Source organism: Dermacentor andersoni, chromosome 1 (genome assembly GCF_023375885.2).
Source record: "Dermacentor andersoni chromosome 1, qqDerAnde1_hic_scaffold, whole genome shotgun sequence".
Classification (NCBI taxonomy): Eukaryota; Metazoa; Arthropoda; class Arachnida; order Ixodida; family Ixodidae; genus Dermacentor; species Dermacentor andersoni.
In genome coordinates, this window is record NC_092814.1 from 295,364,207 (window position 1) to 295,377,439 (window position 13,233).

The 13,233-nt window shown below is 48.4% G+C and overlaps 1 protein-coding gene across 1 annotated transcript in view; it reads right to left on the reverse strand.

The window, feature by feature from the left end:
* LOC126548578 (uncharacterized) overlaps window positions 1-12,874 on the reverse strand; it is a 46,615-nt gene extending 33,741 nt beyond the window's left edge. Inside the window, exon 1 of the mRNA XM_050196825.3 lies at window positions 10,850-12,874. Coding sequence (XP_050052782.1) covers window positions 10,850-11,036 — 187 coding nt within the window. The 5' untranslated portion in view covers window positions 11,037-12,874. The remainder of the gene's footprint in view (window positions 1-10,849) is intronic.
* Between the last annotated feature and the right edge of the window lie 359 nt (window positions 12,875-13,233).

A 13,233-nucleotide genomic window follows, 5' to 3' on the forward strand; every position in this document is an offset into this window, starting at 1 on the left:
GCTAACGGAGGGACCGCCCTGAGGTGCAACACTGTGCCGTCTGTGTCTCCTCCTTAGGGGTTGCATCCTTTAGCGCCTCGTTACGTTTCTAGACCTGCATTTCCACACTAGAGCAATTTTTTTTTGCGCACGCAGGTTAACACCTTTCGACATACTGCATGCGCGATGCCAGCGAGCACCAACTGCGTGGCGCTTTCCTCATGTTGAAATTGTCATCTTTTATATAACACGCGCGCACGAGCGAGCGTGCAGCGTTTTGCGTCGTGTTACCGTGTGCTTACGAGCTCGTTTTTTAACTTTTTTGAAACTTCTATCCCGTAGAGTGGCATTGTCGGGAAACCCTTCGCCACGCTGTGACAACGGTCACATAAATGCTGGCACGGGACACTTCGCACAGCCTGGTAGTGTGAATTGCGATGGTTGTATTAAACACATCTAGATATGAGCGATCGAAAGAGAGAGAGAGAGACAGCGGGAAAAATAAAGTTGGACTTGACATATTAGTCGACCAGAGTTATTAAAATAACATGCGCTCATGAGGATATACCGATGTTTGAGATATCGGTAAAGCAGCCTAGATGTCGGATCGGAAATTTAGGCAACCCGAGAGAAGCACCTCTGTCTTCACTGCTGCTGTGATATAAATATTATATTGCTGAGTCAACCAAAGCGCAGATGTTGCGTAGTTTTGCAAATGAAGTGATACGAGCCCTGGGAGGCTAGCTTGGACGATACCTTCAATACTTAAAAAGTTCAGTCGTCAAAATAAGTTCCCTTCTTTGCGCCCCGTTGCACGCGGACGGTACGTTAGTGCCACGCGTGCGCCCAGGTTCTGTGGTCGAGTATGCGAACGGGTAGTACTTTCCCGTGACACCTACGCACCTGTTTCTACGTTGAAACCAATTGATTTTGTACACATTTACTTCATTCGTACAAGAACAGGCTTTTTTGCAAACTTACGCTCCTGTCTTTTGCCTGCAGGCGAGCATCCGACTCCGAGCTGCATATCGTTGCTCACGCGTAAGTGGAGAGGTCATGGTGTGTGTGATGTGACTCAGTGACGACACCGCGCCCGTCTCGCAGGTGTTTTGTTTCCCACACTAGACCGACTTCGGATCTCGCCACTTTGTGACATCGTGCCCATATTACTCCTAGTAAGTGATGCCGTTGAGGTCTTTTTTTTTTCTTACTTTTTTTTTCCAGTAGCGAGAGCGAGGTTCCAGCACGAGGGCAACATTTCTTGTCGCGACCAGCGCACCACGTGGCCACGTGCTGTCAAGAACAGGATACTCGTTGCGCTCGCAGCCAGTAATCACAAGGGTCCAAAGAAAGAAGCGCACCATGAAGACATGGCGCGCAGTGCGGAAAACACTGGTTTCGAAATCGCATGGCGCTGATGTGTGTAGTCGTCGCTCCCTGAAGCGTAGAAAGCTAAGCTGCGGCGTACCGCCTGCTTGCCTCAGTAACCGATCGGTTGGGGGGGAGGGGGCGGCTCGGATGTAAGATCGTGTCCAACAGTGATAGGGTGCAGAAGGCCCGCAGCATAGTGCGGGCGACCACGTGCGACGCGACTCCTGTTCGCGATTTCTGGGCGCCAGCGTCGCCTTTGGCTGCGGTTGCTACTGCCACGATGACGCAAACGCCTGGTTTGCGCTGTCGCCGCTGTCCTTGTCTTCCTGTCACCTGTTGCGTACGCGTGGCCTTGAGCCATTCGGCGACCGCGTGGTTTCAACGCGATGAACCGCGTAACTGCCCTTTCGCTTAAATGCGATTCTTAGCTGGCATTACGAGTGGACAGGATCATCGTTTTGTTACGGAACGTGTGTTGAGCGCGCACTAAACAAGGCGAATAAAGACAGAAATAATGGAGCACTATGCGCTTGAATGCGAGAGGGTCAGTTCGTGCACCTTCTGGAAAGCACTTAATCGCGACAGACCTCGACGCGTCACACACAAGCGTCGTTTATAAAGAAAGAAAGAGAAAGCGAGACTTCTGGAGAGCCATTTGCGATGACGCGAGTTAAGCTGTCTTTCTAAACTGATTCACGTTAGATTGTATTATTTATAGCCACATCATTTATATCCGTAGGGACCTCAAACATATTCCCCATGCGGCGCAGCCTCGTGATGACCAACTGTATATATATAGTCCCGATGTGCAACTTCGGATGAAGTGGCACCTTGAGTGTTCTCTTCTTTATTTATTTCTTTTCATCCTTTAAGCCCCCATCCCATTGTGTAGGGTAGCAAATCGGACGTACTTCTGGCTGACCCTCCCTGCCTTTCCTTGGTCAGTTCTCTCTCACACATCAGATTCCTCTTGCGGAAGCGTTGGCGCTCCCTATGCGGGAGAATTTTGCTTTTCTTTGTGGCTTAATATCCACGTTGTTTGTGGCAATCAAACGGGCTTGTGCGGTGCACGCAATTCACTACTATTGTTGATCCCCTTCAGGTTATTATAACTAGAAGGCTTTTTAAAGGACATGTTGCAGCTTAAACGACTGCTTTCGTTGGTGGGCTTTGACAAGCTTGATATAGGTGTTACTACACTCGGCCATGTGACGTCAATTTCCACGTATCGAGTGGTGTCGTAGGTGTTGAAGGTCTTTATCAAGTCCTGACGCCGTCTGTCCGCCGTTCAATGCAGCGTGAGATGGCGTAACACACCCGACAAGCGCCTCCCGGCAACCAGCCTGCCTCGCAGCTGTTATTAGGCGCACGTTTACGCCATCTTCGCACGCGCATGTGGTTTGAATAGTGCGAACCTCTGACAATTTAATACGGCTAAGTAATATTCCTAAGGAGCTATAACATAAACACAAAAAGAATGCCGTAGAGAAATAAAAAAATGTATACTACGAAGCAGGACTGAATGATTGAGTTCACAACACCTTTTAACGTTTGGTACAGAAGGAAAGTTCCAGCACGAAATATTCTTCTGCTCTAAGACTGATTCATAAAAAAAGGCACTCAGGCACGACGAGGCGACCGTCAGACAGTAGATCCCGCAAATTCTTATTCTTTCCAAGGAGACAGAGAAACGAAACAAATCGGGAGACAAAACGATTGCCGCAAGAAATGAGTTGGGCGAGCGCCCAACTTTGACTTCGCGTTGTCCTTCGGAAAAGCGCGAAAGAAGGGAACGTACAGAAAGGCGACGTGCAGAGAGATCGCAATTGCAACCGAACAGACAGTACACGAATGTCTGTGAAGCCAGAAGCAGCGGACTGCATTGATAGATTGAGGATAGACATGAGGATGATGCCCGAAAATGTTCTTCCAGCGACATGGTTTTGTGGAAGAACACGGACAACCAATAACTTATTGTTTTTCCACTGTGCATTATTACTCGTAACCTAATATTTATGCTGATTTAACTATAGTGAAACCTTGAATATGACAGTTTGTCCACGAACTGCAACGGTAGTGGGTTCACAAGCCGTGGTGTACAGATGACATACTTGTGTTTGTGCGTAAGGAGAGACATGGATACTAAGGAGTAACGTGCCTAGTTTATCTCCCAAGGCTGGAGAAAATTATATAAATGTGAAGGAAATAAAATAGGTAAATAGGAAAACTTGATCACGCGCAAGTTATCACGCAAAACAATCACATCCTATATGAAGTGCTACATTGAGAACCTTTAGCGCAGAGGTCCGTAGTGACCACTGTCATAGCATACATGTACGTTGTCCTGATAGTAGACGACAGCCCAATCTTCAAAGCGCATGAAATAGAAGCTGCCTCTCCGCACTGTTGCTTGAGGCGATACAAAACAGATCCGTCATTCTCTCGTCACAAGAAGTCACAGGTATAAGACTATTGGTTAGGCCAATAAGAAATAAGGCCTAAGTAAACGCAGCACCAATCCACGAATGACAGTACAGGCGAATTTGTTACCATTGCTGTAGTCTATACAGAACAGAAAGCTGCATGTCAGGGACCAGCTATTGATAGGCGACATGTGTGAAAACAGTTGAGTTCCACAAGAGCAATGTATGAGCACATCCAGCGTAGGCCATCAAGTCGAATCCATTCTGGAGAAATAAACTGCACAAGTGTGCGACGCTGCGCTGTTTGGTTGAATATGGCAAATGCAGCACATGTGGATGTGCTTATGAATTTTTCAAGCCCGAAATGATAGGACGACAGTGCCGGACATTTTCTCACCTGATTGCCGAACCACACGCATTAACAAAAGGCGCGGTGCTTGCGCAAGATCGCGATGTTCAGCGTAAACTAAATAAAAGTAAGCACATACGTTGAAGGCGCCATCTAAAATCAGTGTGCAGACAGCCACGTCTCTTTTGTTAAGCGATATGCTTTCTCAGATTACCCTCACGTATACCGCGTTTGCTCGTCTATATCGGACAATGAGTTCACGTTTTCGCGTGTAGGCTGTTGACGTTGTTTATTGCTCCGCTAGCAATAAAACCTTCTACTTGATAGTCAGCGCTCCGTGATTGGTGTTCCTTCTGTGAGTCTTCGCTTTTTTGCGCTGTTTATTACCATACGCCGTGTTTGAGAGCGAAATCGAAACACGTCAGTCACTGTCATGGGCTTGACCAACTACGCGACCATTCCAAGCGACACCACAGATATGTGCCGGCAGCGCCATTGACAAAGTATGTCGCGTCCTTGGTTTCACTGCACGACGGCTGATCTGCCTGATTTCTGATACTGCTTGTTCGACAGATCCGCGGCGTATTTCGGTGTCGTGCTCATGCTTCAGTGTTGGTTCGCGGGCCTAAAATAGTTCCACCTTAATGTGTCCTACATTGCAGGGACAGTTATCACGGCCTCGGAGAAGCCGGTTTTATTTTATGTGGTCAATGGCGTCCTTGCTTTAAAATAAGTATTCCGATTTCCCTTCCTCAATGCAACTATCGCCGCGTTTTCTAATGGTCGGTGAAGTAAGAACTCGAATAATCTGCTTTACGAAAGGGTAGCTAGGCAAATTATTTGAGCTTAGGAATTTTTTTTCTCGGAAGTCTAAGGCAAGCAAACTGCGCCATGCTGTGAGCCTAAAATATATTTTCGCTCAGTATCAGGATGAATTGAACGTCTTTTTTTTCTCTACGTAATAACAGACGCCTAGGTAGCGGCAGGCATTACCCCTACGTGAACTTTGGTAGGCGCGGTCCTTTTTGTTTTTCCGCTTGGGTTGCTACGCGGCATAACGTCAGCATGGAACTAATATAAGCATGTAGGCCCGTTTCACAGAGATACTGCAAAGTGACTTCTACAATTTGAGTTAACATAGAGGGATGTAACGACCTCGGTCAATTCAGGTTCATTTAGCGAAATGCATGCAAAACACTTGTTTTCACAAAGTGGCGTTGGTGGCTTTAACCATATATCGCCGTCGTAGTGAGGCCCAAACTAATACTTATCGACACCCATTGATTCCCCACTTCTCAGCGGATGACAAAAACAAGTGCACGACAAAAGAAGAAAAAAAAAATAAAGGTGAAAAAACGACAAGCGTTTCATCTCAGACAGGTTTGAAGTCCTGCAGCGCGCAAAACTCCATCGACAGCTTCCCGTTCAGTGCGAGATGAGAACGATGCAGGCGATGCGTGACGCGCCAGGGATGAGTCAGCGGTGCTGTTTCTCACGAAAGACACGGACAGGAAGGCCATTACTACTTCAGAACAAATACATGGACGCAAAAGGAAACGGCCATGCGGCAACTCAAGGGCAAGGTGCCCTATCGTTTTGTGTAGGGGAAAAAATAAAAATAAAACACATGCAGGAAAATGCCCTTCACGCGCTCACGACAATCCGGATTGCGGAAGCAGCAGCTTGGGGTCGCTGAACTCCCTTCGAGCGCAGTGAAAGAAGCCGTTATGAGTGGTTGCCTTTAGTAAGACCGTCCTCTATTACGCTTGTTCGACTTCCGCACCACTTGACCTTAAAGATCGCCTTATCTTTCCTACAGCTCGACGGGTTCGGACATCGTCCCGCCTGATGGCCACAAAAATAGCGCGTGCCAGTTAGAGGACAAACGCGTGAAGAGAGCATTGCCTAGCGCGTTCCTTAGCATAAACTTCTGACGAAAGAAGGAGCCCAATCGCAGGGAGGTAAGTCGCATGATATGTAATCGCTGCTCGTGCCTTACGAGTCAAAAAGCCGTCGCTTCTTTTCCCCGTCGCTGTTATCACGGCCTGACCAAAGTTGAACGTCACTGCACTGCTATCAATAACGACGTGTCCACCACGGTGGCTCAGTGACTATGGCATTGTGTGATGAGGTCGCGGGTTCGATAGCCGCTGCAGCGGCCTCATTACGATGGAGGCGAAATGCGAAAACACGCGTGTACTTCGATTTAGCTACACGTTAAAAAAATGCCAGGTGGCAAAAACGAATCCGTAGCCATCCCTTATACAGCGTCTCTCATAACCCACTGCGAAGTTTAGGGACGTCAAACGCCACAATTTAATTTTACTAACGACGTGAAATAAGCGATTTTTCTTAGTTTAAATAATAATGGGCTATCGTGGATTATGGGCGTTGGGTCAGTACGCGATCAAGTTGCAAACTTTGTGCGATTGCCTGTTGCTATGGTAACATGATATTCATTTTCGAATAGTACCCTAATCTAGCGAGAGTGGCGAATGCTATAAAACACTGGGATTGATATCCAAAATTAGCGACGCCGCAAGATGCTCTACGCGTTTAGCCACTTCCATGTGCTTAATTGCAGTTAGCACGAGGACGTGGCTTTGATCCCGGCAACGGCAGCCGCACTTTGATGGGGCCGGAATGCAAAAACACTCGTCTACCGGGCATTGGGTACACGTTAGATAAATCCAGGTGGTCAACATTAATCCGGAGTCCCCCACTACGACGAGCCTCATAATGGGATTGTGGTTGTGGCAGGTAAAAGCTCAGAATTTAATCTTTCTACCAGGCGATAACATGCAGGAAGAAGCGGATTCAGAGGAAGAATCGGAAGACACTGCTGGTGGCGCAAGACCCTGACAACTAGCTACGGTTGGTGAACAGGGCACGGGCGGCGGCAGCGAGCCATGGCTACCTGGACTGAGGAGGCCGCCCACCTTTGGGCTCAAGAAGTCTGGTCTAGCAATAAAGTTTATTTCTCTCTATCTCTCTTTAGTTGCATTGAGGAATGGCTTCTCTGTTCTCCTACTTCGTCGCTTAATTCAAACCTCGGCCAGCTCACATGGCAACACACGTGGGCTGAATTCACAAAGCTTTTCATTGGTAAGAGCTGTTCGTCATTGTCCGGCCGCCTTGACTAATGACAAGGCGGCCTAACGACGGGGTCGATGGCATCTGCTTTTACGAACGCTTCTGGCGTATGAACATTCTTGTTAATATGGACCACGATGAGGTGCTCAACTGAGTCGCCGGCATATTACGACCATGCTAGATGAACGCATAGTTCTTTTCCCATTTGCTTTTCCAACGTTCCTCAAAATATAGCGGCATGTGGCCTTTGTGACTAATCATATTTTACACTACTAATCCTACGTAGAGAGAGAGAGAGAGAAGAATACAGGAAGGCAGGGATGTTAACCAGTCAATAGTCTGGTTGGCGTAGTTACTCGAGTATTCTTAAGGTCCAGCTGTCAGCGACGGTGGCGATTTGCTCTGGGAAGAAAGGGAACACTTTGTGCAGGTATAATAATAATAATAATAATAATAATAATAATAATAATAATAATAATAATAATAATAATAATAATAATAATAATAATAATAATAATAATAGGTCGGCAGAATAACGACGAATGTGAATACTCCGCCTAAAGATGCTGCAAACGAAAACTTTAGGGTGCGAGATCCGGGACATGCTATCTGCGCTTTTGGCCCTACGGCGCCTTTGCCGGAGACCAGTGTCGATTGCAGCTGCGGAAGCCACGGTGACTAGCAAGGCGAAAAAGGTGTAGGCATGTGCCGTTAGTGTAACTGCGCACGCTCATATTTAAGCTATCTAAAACCAGGCGTTATCGCTAGATGTCGCCTCGGCAGTCCAAAGGTCCAAAGCACGCCGTTAGAGCAACTAACGAGCGCTCCATACAACGCCGCCCCCTGACTACCATACAGAAAACAAAAACAGATTAAATTCTGCGGTTTTACGTGTCAAAACCACGATGTGGTTGCGAGGCACGCCGTAGTGGGGGACTGCAGATTAATTTTGACCACCTGGGGTTCGTTAACGTGAACCCTATGGATGGTACACGGGCGCTTTTGCATTTCGCCCCCATCGAAATGCGGTCGCCGTGGCCGAGATCGAAAGGGCAAGATTTTTAGCGAATGCAAAAGACCAACAACAAACACTTTTTACGAAACAAAAGCTGTGTGAATCCTTTTAATTCAGAAGCTAAATTTCATCCATTTGAGTACATCTCTTAGCAGCACAACGCCGAAGTCACTGCGCCACCACGGCGGGTGTTACTGTGCCCCCGTGAGCGAAACTACGCCGAGCATAGGCTCAGCAAGGGCAGTTGGGACGGCTGGAAAAGCACGTCTGACAAAGCAGAGGTAGTCTTGAGGATAAATCGCGCTACCAAGAAGACCTGGTGACCGTGTCACGTTACAGACCACATGGCATATCAGCGAAATTTATAGCGCCGCTCGAGCAGAACATCTATAAATCACGAGGCACTTTACTAAGTAAAAGCTACAGTAAAACCTACCCCCCCCCCCCCCCCCCGGTGTACGTGAGATGTTGTCGACACGATCTGACGCCGGGCGTTGACACCAATGAGACACTGTCGGAGGAAACAGCTCACCATAATAAGGGAAGAGAACGACGATACATCGGCAAATGCCGTCGTAGTTTTCACATATAGTGTTACCTCTCAATACGGCGATGAGCATTCCTTAGACGTTTACCACGAGGTAGCCCTGTCATCAGCGCGTGCCCAGACGACGACGGGGCCCGACATAGACTGTGACGCGCAAACAAAGGGGCTCACTTCGAGGTGACACCAGCCGCCGCCCTCCGTAGGAGTGGTGATTACCGCGAAGATCACTCTACCTGAACCTCACCCTGGCAAGCTGAACTAATTGATGAAAGGGGCCAACGCCGAACGCTATAGTGGGACCAGCGTCGACCTCGGATTCCATGACTGCTACACCCTTGAGCCATATGCGGGGGCGAAGGTGCAACATCATGGGAGGGCTTTTTGCGACAGATTCGACGATTGTGATTGGCCGCGATACAGTCATCAGTTTCCCTAGTCAAGTCTCCAAGGGAAGACGACGGTACTGCAAGCGGATACCTTTAGTGCAGTGAGTTGGGCTGACGTGTCCTGGTGTGAACTCAGTCGTTTAGTAGGCTATATGGAGTGGGCTTCCGTATATGCAGCCAGTGAAAATGATGTAAAATAACCCCTTTTTCCTTCATTCCTGCTACCGGACATACTCATCCCTGAGCCGGCTGGATTCCTGGCCGAAGCGCTACCCCGAGCCGCAACAATAGGCTACAGCTATGACCTCCACATGTGCACAGAATTACCTGGCATCGTACCGCAAGGTCGAGCTTGGAGTAATTGCGGCACGTGGGAAATGGCTCAGCGAGGGCACGCACATACGAAGGCACAGTATCTGTGATCTTCAGTTCACCTGTAATAATATGCCTCTTGCTCACATAGTACTTCGCAAGGCTAACGCAAGGATTAACACGTAGTCATACATCGGATCTGAATTAGATCTCGCAAAGGAAAAACAAATCACGGATACTTGGAGCTGCAAGGTCTGGGTAGGAAGTTCTGCAAGCTACTGGGTAGGGATGTAAATAAACAAACAAAGAACAAGCAAACGAACTAACAATCAAAGATATACGTCAAAATATTGGCCTTCTGCCTTTTATCTGCTGCTGGGCGACATGTATACGCGCGGCGCTCTGTGTATGCCATTGTTTTTTGGTCTTTCTGTATCGAAACCTCTCGTTTAACGATAAAATAATTGCACGTACCGAGTCTGATATATTGCTGCTCTGTAACACCGCAATTAGAGGTTACATAAGGGCTACACAGATATTAGATACCTACAGGCCGGTCATATCATTCTCACAGGCGACATTTCCACTCTTTCAGATGAGTACATGAAAATACACAGCAACCACGCCGCTTCGCGGATTGGAGCGAAAGGTAGGACTGCGTGAGTCTTACCGTTAGCCGGTGCTTTTTTTGCGACTCGAGGTTTGGAAGCACAGACCAAAAAAGTCAGCCTCACGCATTCGTTTTCTTCCGCAGATATCAATCAGTACATAAAATCAAGATGGATGAAGATAACAAGAGGGAACACCAAATATACCGGTCTCTGAGAAAAACTGGCCACCGAAACCGCAAATGTTAGGCTGCTACGAGGGCAAAGAGATCTTACCATGGCTATTTCTAACACGTTTAACTGGTAAAGTTCTGTGCAGGGCAGCAGCCGATTCTCATTGCACGTACAGCCACGGACAGACATAACCCGAACGATCAAGCCACATCTCTAGAGTGGCTTTAATTTAACGAACGCAGGCTGTAAGGAGCAGCACACATGGAATTCTTCGGAAAGTAGTCACGTCAGTATAGTACATTCAACGCACACCAAACCAGAAATCTCCAGCATCATCTGCAGGAGAAGCAAAGAGATGCTTAAGGCGTGTTCTGGTTAAATACGACGGTAGCTCTACACCATGTCGTCCGCGGGTAGCATCCTATACACTGAAGTTTTCCTTGCCGTCGTGTAACCATCATGATTGATCAACGATCCGAAGCATAATTAAGCAACGAAGGGACGTCTCTAAAGCTTGCGTTGGCTGGGAGCAATCGGAGACAACACAATTCGCGCCTTCTGTACTGAAAGTGACGTCCGCTGAGGCGCTCACCTGGATCGGATGTGACACACCCGGTGTGTCCCACAAGGAGGAGTAGCGCGAGGACAGGGCCTACCACGACGCCAGCAGTAGCGCGGGACGTCGTCGACTTGCTGGTCGCAGGAGCCGATACCATGGTTCGCGATCGGTGCTCTCTGTCGCTCGCCAGCAGCTGACTCCTAGGGGGACGAGCGCGCATACGCGACGTCCACACCGTCACGGGCCGAGGAAGCGACTGGCTGGCTGGGCTGGCTGGCAGGGCTGCTTTTTTGCCGCGAGGATACGCCGCCTCCGGCGGTGCCGTCTCGACCGGTGCGCTCGTTCCTTGTGCCCTTGCCCCCTCCTCCCCCAGTCTTCCGTTCTTTCGCTTTTGTGCCTTCGTTGTTCTCCGCTACGCGTACACGACGTCGTGGACGGCGCGGCAAGGTGTCGCAAAAGACTGCAACAGCAGGATAAAAGTACTCGAACGCGAAGAAGCAGTCTCCACGCCCATTTGGGGACAGGACGATGGCTCCCGTTACAGGGATTCGTGGTGTGTGCTAACGATTGCGTCACAATAAAAAAAAAAGCTTAGGAAACTTACGAAAGATTAAAGTATGAGCGGCATGGGCTCTATATTGGTACAAACAAGTAACGCTGCCGGATTGTGGGCATACAATACCCCCAATGTTTTTTGCCCAGTTAATGCCTGCGAAAAAAAAGGAGAGAAAAAAGAAGACCGGGAATAGAGATAAAAGATATATAATGCACGTCTGCACGAGTGCATAAGCTACGGAACGTTCAAACGGGAGAGGCAATGACTAGACCAGAACAATGGCAAAAAGTCGACCTTTATTTGGGCCGAGGCGTTGCGTTGAAGCTCGCGGCCGTGTTTTGCAACGATTCTGTCCGTTTTCTATTTTTCTCGTCCTTCGTAATTTGCTCAGACACCGCTGCGCTACCGTTATAGCCGGGATCAACCACTTGGCGTGACGTATGATAAGAAAAAAAAATATATTCTTAAGAAATAAGGCCACTGATAACGAATTACTCAAATGAGCTTGACCACGTATAAACGAAAACAATGGTCAAAAGATGACGAGTTTCTGTCTCCATAAGTTGGACAGTCTAATATATGGTGTCCTAGTGTTTAAAGAGGCCCCGCAGTCGGTTTCGAGTCGAAGAGGCCAAAACCACATGAAAGCAAATCTAAACACGTTAGTTCACAATATCTTCACACAGTAGTCGAAAGAGCACCGCAGATTTCATCTATTGCGTACGAAAAAAAAAAAAAAAGAAGAAGAAGAGAAGGAGAGAAATAGAGAAGCACACTGTAAGCTGTATTGGGAACGCAGCTACAGTGGTGCGCGTAAAACGTCTCATGCGTGCTGGCAGAGGGTCTATGGCACTAGGGTTAGAGAAATTACGTAACCAAATAAACAACTCGTCGATTAAGACGGATGTGAACCGCGCTGTAGTCAGCTCCCAGAGCCTGTGTTGCTCAGGCGCACGCGTAGTCGGCTCTCGCAGTAGTCCCACACTCGGGCTGTTGGGTGTACCCTCGGCGCTCCTAGCGGATACTGATGGGTTGGTTTCGTCGTCTACCTTCGCGGCAGTCGCAGACCCTATACTGGTGGCACTCAAGGCGGCCCCAGCTGCGAGGCTCGAGCCCGCCGCAATCGTAGATGGTTGGGGCTCTTGAGCTTGCCTCGTGTTCCTGCGCTTCCGCTCCCAATTAAGATGGAAACGTTCCGCCATGGTAAAACAAGGATGTGCGAGGATCGAATCCCTCTGTCTTGCTGCCCAGGTCTCTTCACGCCACTTCTGGAATGTTTACGTGTAGAACGCGGGGCGGCGTAGCCGAACGACCATCGAATATCTGTAGCAGATTGCACACTTGTAAGCATTATAACTCCTGATGAGCACCGGTTTGAGTTCTACGGATTATACCTACTATGGCAGATGGACTTCTCTCTAACGCGATTACTACTGCTCAGATCGACAAACGTACTGTCAAGCTACGCCTCCGTAAACGCCGCGCGCGAGGATGAGTTTAGCTCCGATTTCGTCATGCGTGGTGCGACAACGGTGCCATCTACGCTCGCGACACATGCGTTATCGAGTAATGGCTTCTTTCCGCTGCACAACGATTTCAAAGTAACGCGCGCGGGCAGTTACGGTTGCAAAAATATGAGAAATATTAGCGTTGCATGTTTTCGTTGCATGCAGTTTTAGTAAGCGACCCACTATACTGACCGAAACGAAGGACGCTTCACGTCAAAATAGAAATGGCAGAGGCTATACATTGACTGCCATTCTATGTGACTGCCATTCTTTGAACTAAATGCTAGGGTTTTATGTGGCAAAATCACGATTTGATTATGAGACACGCCACAGTGGGGGACACCGGGTTAATT